This window comes from Varanus komodoensis, unplaced genomic scaffold (assembly GCF_004798865.1).
Source record: "Varanus komodoensis strain SLA01 unplaced genomic scaffold, ASM479886v1 scaffold64, whole genome shotgun sequence".
Classification (NCBI taxonomy): domain Eukaryota; kingdom Metazoa; phylum Chordata; class Lepidosauria; order Squamata; family Varanidae; genus Varanus; species Varanus komodoensis.
The window spans coordinates 3,222,196-3,229,506 of NW_025336273.1; the positions used below are offsets into that span (position 1 = coordinate 3,222,196).

General features: G+C 56.0%; 1 protein-coding gene across 1 annotated transcript in view; it reads right to left on the bottom strand.

Annotated features, from left to right (window-relative positions):
* LOC123033611 (L-gulonolactone oxidase-like) overlaps positions 1-5,632 on the bottom strand; it is a 36,575-nt gene extending 30,943 nt beyond the window's left edge. Inside the window, exons 1-3 of the mRNA XM_044450302.1 lie at positions 5,531-5,632; positions 2,874-3,036; positions 1,665-1,831 (exon numbers count right to left, since the gene is read on the bottom strand). Coding sequence (XP_044306237.1) covers positions 1,665-1,831; positions 2,874-3,036; positions 5,531-5,632 — 432 coding nt within the window. The remainder of the gene's footprint in view (positions 1-1,664; positions 1,832-2,873; positions 3,037-5,530) is intronic.
* Positions 5,633-7,311: the final 1,679 nt, after the last annotated feature.

Consider the following 7,311-nt stretch of genomic DNA (forward strand, 5'->3'; position numbering starts at 1 on the left):
AATGTCTCCCTTTGATTGTTCCCCGCTCCCCACCTCTCCAGCGCTCCTAGAAGCATCGTGCTTCTTTTATCCATCTTGTGTTCTGCATCTCGCCTGCAGAAAAACAAATATGATTTGCTCTGGGGTAGGGCGGCCATGGAGATACGGAAATGTCACGGTGTCCTGCGGTGCACAGAGCGAGGACAGAGAACTTCTGCATGGTTCTGAAATGGCGCTTTGATTGGGAGATTGCTTGGCTCTGGGCTTCTTAAAGGCGAGGAGTCTCCCTTCCGTGTAAGGAAGACAGACAACCCCCCCCCCCCGATTATTAGCTACTAATTCTGTTTTGAGCCAGATAAATGAGCGGAACGGCCACTCGATGTCTGACAATCAGTGCTTTTCTTCTCTGGATGTTTGAGATCAAGTCTGGAGGAAGGGAAGCCTGGACATAGAAAGAGAGCGAGTCAGAAGGGGTCTCCCAGGCCATCTAGTCTGACCCCTGGCTCCAGTCAGCTTCACTCATGACATGCCCACCATGTGCATGTCCAGCCTATCCTTGAACACCCGCACCGATGGGGCCTCAACCACCTCTCGTGGAAGCCCATTCCACACCCTCGGGGTCCTAACCGTCAGGAAGTGCTTCCTGGCATCCAGATTGAACCTTGCCTCCCTGAGCTTTGCTCCGCTGGAGCGCGTCCTGCCTTCCTCTGCAGGGGAGAACAGGTCTCTCCCCACCTCCATGTGACATCCCCTCACCTGGTCAGAAAGGTCTGTCTGTTCACACATAGAAACATAGAAACAGAGCAAGTCAGAAGGGGCCTCCCGGGTCATCTAGTCTGACCTCCGGCACCAGCCGGCTCCACTCACAACATGCCCACCATGTGCACGTCCAGCCTGTCCTTGAACACCCTCACCGATGGGGCCTCAACCACCTCCCGAGGAAGCCCATTCCACACCCTGGGGGTCCTAACTGTCAGAAAGTGCTTCCTGGCATCCAAATGGAACCTTGGCTCCCTGAGCTTTGCTCTGTTGCAGCGCGTCCTGCCTTCCTCTGCAGGGGAGAACAGGTCTCTCCCCACCTCTGTGTGGCACCCGCTCATGTACCTATGTGTCACCAACAGAGCAGAAGTTGTTGGGCAGGATGCTGCCCTTCCAAAGCCTCCCCATTTTGAGGAACCGCAACTCTTTCTATTCTGCACGACCAAAAAATGAAAGGACGGAAGGAAGGGAGGAGGGAGGAGAAGCAGGCAGGGGGGCAGGCACCGTGTGTGTGGCTTATGGGTCCTGCCCCAACTTCTCCCGCGGATCCATTTGCATCCAGTTCCTCAAAGGCCCACGAGCCATGAACAAACGAGGGTTTGCGCCTTCGCCTCCCACCAAACGACTCTGCTAAATGCGCTCGATTGCCGGCAGCAGCTGCGGCACCCGGCTGGCGGTTAATTCTCCCGCGGCGGAGGTGGAAATCGAGCGGCAGCTTTGAGCGTCACCCAAGATTTATCCTGGCACTAAACCTTCTATGCAGAAATAAACAGCTTCATTTGCCCATTTATTTATTCTCCAATTCAGTTTATTGTTTGAGGGGAGCCTGGGCGGCAGAAATGCTCTCGCTGAGCCTGGAGTTCTCACACCCGCTGGAAGATGCTTAGCAGTGAAGCCCCCCCCCCCCCCCCCCCAGGCAGATTTGCCATTTCGAAGGGTTTCTGCCTCCCTCCACCGGAAAGCTCTTGTGGGCCTGGCGAGAAGAGGCAGGACGAAGTGTCGCCCGCCATGCCAGCAACAGGAGGGCCCTGCGTCCCGGCAGTGTCGGGTTGAGGGTCAGGGGGCTCCCGGAGAGTCATAATTTTAGGAGGCCCTGGAACAGAACCATGACCGTTGGCTTGGAGGCCTGGATCCCATGTCCATGGCGGTGCGGCCAGAGCAGGCCTGGCCCTTCCGCCTGTCCTGAGCGTTCCAGGATGCGGCCTTCCAGGAGGATCCCACAGTCCAGCCCCGGAGACAAGAGGGAAGCTTGCCTGCCCAGCTGCCCTCCGGGCCATGCGCCGTTGCATGAAGCGCCACACGCCCATCTCCCTCGCCCTGCCCAGGCCAGGCCGCCTCCTCTGCTCCGCTCCGGAGTGGCCCTTCTCCAAGCCCACGATGCCCATCTTCAGCGGGGCTCCAGAACCGGACACCCTGCCCCAAGCTTTGCCGTCGCCCTGCAGTCCAGGCTTTTGTGGAGTGGAGAGAAGAAAGCTTGCTCTGCATTCCTCTTTTCATCAGAGGGACGGCAGCTCATATCTGTCCGCGGCTCGCTGACATCATTTAAGCTGGAAGTCACAGCTGGAACATCGGACGGGACCCTGGAGTTCCGGGTGCTGGTGCCCACGCCACCATGACGCCCACGGAGGGACTCTGGGTCCGCCATCGGCTCTCAGCTGAACCCGCCTGCTGCGGTTACGGTTGTGAGGATAAAAACGGAGTGGGGAAGAGCTATGGAAGCTGCTTTGGCTTCCCCGCAAGAGGAAAAAGGCGGGATATAAATGCAGTGTGGTGGTGATGATGATGATGATGATGATGAAGATGATGAAGATAGCAGGGCAGTGCTCTCCATCCCCTTCCTGTTGATGCCAGGAGCAGCGGCTGCAGAAGCAGCATTGTCCGGCCAGACCGTTCTCCGCGGAAGCCCCGGGGGGCCCAGTGGCTCACGGGGGGCGTGCCGGGACTGTGGGGCCACCGTGGGCAGAGCCACTTCCTGCAAGGACAGGGCCGACAGGGGGATCCCCCAGGCCCCGTTCACACAGCCCTGTGCAGCGCCGTCAAGGTGCACCCATTCACGCCAGGGGGTGTGTCGTGAGGCAGGGGGTGGTGGGGGGTCACGTTCCAGCGCCCCGTCCGCACCACACTTCCCCACTCACGTTTTGGCTTGTGCTCGCTCTGCACAGACGGGAAACTCGCGCCAAACAAGCTGTCGTCAAAGGAGAGAAATGTGCACCTGGCCGTGTTTCCCCCAACGCGGAGAGCAGGGCTGCTCGGCTGCACGGAGGAGAGTCGGGCAAGGGGGAAGCTGTGCAGCTCGAACTGGGGACGGAGCACAGGCACGTGCCAGGATCCGAGCCACACTCTGCTCTTGCCTGCGCTGCCTGGCCAAAATTTTCATGCCTCCCCACTGCAGCCGGCCTGGGTGGCACCTGCTGGGGAAGGCCAGCGTCTGCAGCCCGGGATTTCGGACAGGGCTGCCAGAAGAGGGCGTCCAACTTTAACTCCCGGCCGGATACGGCGCCCGGTTCCCTCCCCATTCGACGCTTTGCTCCTGGAGCCACAAACTGGCCCTGCTTTCGCGACGGCTGTGCCGCTTTACGATCGAGCGAGACTCTCTGCCGGGCCCTGGGAGCCTCATTAAGATGTTTTCCAGGGGAACGATTCTGCGGCTCATCAAGGCGGAGCGGGAGCGGTGATGAGGACAGAAATGTGTTGTGACAGGCGGGGTTCTCCATGGAGTGGAAGGCTCCGCCACGCACGGTTATTCCGATCTGCTGAGCATGGGCGTGCTCGCGTCTGCTCTCCAGTGGACTGCCCAGGCCCACGAAGGGAACCCAGGACACCCGGTCCCTTCTCCTTCTCTGGCAGGCCCACAGCGCCGCGTGCCCCCTTTCTTATGCCCACCACTGGGCAACCGGTTCGGCGACATGGTCAGAAGCAACTTCAGCAGGAAGCATGTGGGGCCTCTTAACGGTCTATCCAAAAATATCTCCTTTGGGAATATGCGATGACGCACGATTTATGGCGCCTTCTGTGTGGGGACTTGGGACCCGTTGACCTTTCCTGCACAGGACGCTTTTGCGCACTTTTCTCATTTGTCACAGTAGCCTTGGGGTTCTTTGGGCAACGTCATGTTCCTCCAGTTTTTTTCCCGTTTTTCAACTTTCAGGGAATTATTTTTAGAACAGGAAAAAGGTGGCATTTCTGAAAGCGAAAGAAAGTGCTTTTTCTGCTATCCCACTGCGCCACACTGCCACCTAGTGGTCATGTGGTGGAAAAGCAGGGAAAGACACGCTCTTTGTGTTGTGCTCAGAAGTTCTGCCGCAAAGCAGATGCAGCCGATCCACAGCCCCATCGAACAGCCCATCATCTTGGAAAGCCCTTTGACCGTGATAGTGAACCTTGGGCTGGTGGTCCCAGTTGGACCCGCTGGGGTGCCCCCCATGGCAACAGCCTTCCACTGGCTCCACCCCTTTTCTCTGGCCACTTGCCCTCGCTGGCTTTCCAGCTTTTTCACAGTTCCCTGTACCCTAAAAGCCTGCAATATCTCTCGCAAGGCTAGTTCCTGGCCGGAAGCACATGAGGCCACAAAGCCTGAGCTAGTCATTCATTTTACTTATTCATTTAGCTTCTACATGACCCAAAGCTAAAGCTTGGTGGGGAGTTTACAACACATTAAAATACGGTATAAAACACAGCACATTGCAATGCATCAGAGCAAGTCTGCCATGCACAATTTAAAAGCAAATTTAAAACACGTACAAAAGTTCCGATAACATAAACATTCACACCAGCAGGGAATGCAGGATTGTGGGAATTTTCTGTCCAAACTACTCTATGTGGATATTGGGGGTCCTCGGGGCCTGCCCCTGTGCCTTTATCTCCTCTCCATTTTCTCCTCCATTTAATGAAATAGGACCCCCAAGTTGCCCCGCTTTTGCAAAGAATGTAGAAGAAAGAAATAGGTGCAGACGGGTGCCTCATCCTGAATCCTGCATGTTACCCCTACTTCGGTAATCCCCATTCAAGTCAACTGAACACTGACCTTTCCTACAGGGGTAAGTAATACGTGCTCATGATTCTGTGTTCTCCATTGTTTATGGGTTCGTTAGGTGATGTCATGGCCCACCAGTTTCACTCCCGTTTTCAATCAGCACTTCCTCAGGGCTTTTGTCAGAGTGGGGAGAATGAGGTATTATTTCTGAAAGCAAAAGAAGTTTTCTTCACTTGCAAAATTGCAAGATGCTACCGTGGCACAGTGCCACCTAGAGGAAATCTAGCAGAAAAGCGAGAAAGGAAAAGCTTTTTCGTTGGAAGCTGGGACCCCAATTCTCTAACTAAACCAAAAGCAGTTACTGCGATTATCAGCCTTGTGAAGAAAAGTTCTTACTTCTGAGGAAACAGGCACAGTATTTGAACCTTGCATTTCCCTCTCAAGCACTATAGCACTGTAGTGGCTAAACACCGAGTGAGCGAGCGAGCGAGCGAGCATGCCACGAAAAGCCAAGGCATTTCCGCACACCGCTGCAAGAGCCCTCCTTTTCACGCAAGGGCTTCAGCAGCCGTGGGTGAGAAAATCGCAGCCACAATTGCAACACGCAGGTGGCTGACCGGCTGCTGCCGGAGCAGTTCGCTTTTATTTAGGTTTAGAAGATTCAAAGCCTTAACACACCCCTAGCTGAGGATTCTGGTTGTGAAATTTCTCACAAAACTCCTGCAGAGGGTCCAGAACTAATGCATAAGCACAAAATCTGTGTGCACCCATGTACATTTTTAACGCTCAATCGGAATGATTAGAATCACCCCTGCGCACCTTCGCCTGGGGCAGGGAGGCGGACTGCCTAAGAGGCACGAAGAGGTAAGTTGCTGCAGGTAAGGAGGGCGGGACCCCGACGTCCTGCTGCGAGTGAGCCATGACTTCCTGTGCTGTCGCCTCGCGCTTCCGGCGACCCTGGGATTGCCTTTTGCAACCTCAAAGCTGTGGCTTCCTGCATGGAGTCCCTCCAGCCCTTATTGGGTCTTCCGCTCCGGCTGCCTTTCACTTCCCTGGGCATGAGGGTTTTCTCCAAGACACCTTGCCTTTGTCGGGAATCCTCGATGGCAGCTGGGAGGCAGGACACCCGGGTTCAGTCAGGAAAGACCCCTTTCGCCATGAACCTCAGCAGTTTTATGGAGAGATCACCCAGGACCCTGGCACTTCCTGACAGTCAGGACCCCGAGGGCATGGAATGGGCTTCCACGGGAGGTCGTTGAGGCCCCATCAGTGTGGGTGTTCAAGGACAGGCTGGACGTGCACATGGTGGGCATGTCGTGAGTGGAGCCGGCTGGAGCCGGGGGTCAGACTAGATGGCCCAGGAGGCCCCTTCTGACTCGCTCTCTTTCTATGTCTCTATGTCCAGGCTTCCCTTCCTCCAGACTTGATCTCAAACATCCAGAGAAGAAAAGCGCTGATTTTCAGACATCGAGTGGCCGTTCTGCTCATTTATCTGGCTCAAAACAGAATTAGTAGCTAATAATCGGGGGGGGGGGTTGTCTGTCTTCCTTACACGGAAGGGAGACTCCTCGCCTTTAAGAAGCCCGGAGCCAAGCAATCTCCCAATCAAAGCGCCATTTCAGAACCATGCAGAAGTTCTCCGTCCTCGTTCTGTGCACCGCAGGACACCGTGACATTTCCGTATCTCCGTGCCCGCCCTACCCGAGAGCAAATCATATTTGTTTTTCTGCAGGCGAGATGCAGAACACAAGATAGATAAAAGAAGCGCAATGCTTCTCGGAGCGCTGGAGAGGTGGGGAGCGGGGAACAATCAAAGGGAGACATTCTCCTGGCGGGAACTGCGGGGCCCGGGGGCTGATGCAGGGAAAGGGTTCCAGCCCACGGGAAGATGCCGCAGCGAATCGACCCGCAGCCACGCTCGGAAGATGCCCCTTTCTGCCGCCTCTTATCTGGCCGACTGCAACGCTCCTTCATTAGCTCGCAGGCCGCCCCTATCAGCCAACAGCCCCGCTGCTGCAGAAAAGGAGGCGCATCTGCGAATGCCAGTTTCCTCCGGAGCCGTGGCTGAAGAGACGAAGCCGAGCAGGCCCTGTCCGAGGCTCAGCCACCGAGTCACTCCTGGGCACATGGAACGCCCCTTTCGGTTGCCCTTATTTTTCTAGGTGTCCCCCCTTATTAATTTGCCCCTCCATCCATCACGTGTACATTGGCATGTGCCATGCACCTTTCGTCAGTCTTTTCGGAGGTGCTTCAGGGACAACGGATTGATTGATCGATTGACCGATTGTATTTATGTACCACCCCAATAGCCCAGAGGGCCCTCTGGGTGGTTTGCAAACATCAAAACCCCACCGGTCCTAAAATAAATAAATAAACCAGCCTGAGTCCCACCTCGTTGAGCCCCTGGGAGCAGCTCGGGTAGGACGGGGCAAGCCGGGCCGGGCTCAAGAGGTGGGCCAGAACGGCTTTTGCCCTTGCGATCGCCACCCCCTTCCTATCCGAAACGTATTCTACACCTGGGCCAGGTGGGCCGGCATGCAAACGCTCATTTTAGGATTTTCCTTAAAACGCAGGATTCTGGCCCGCAAAAATGGAGCTCA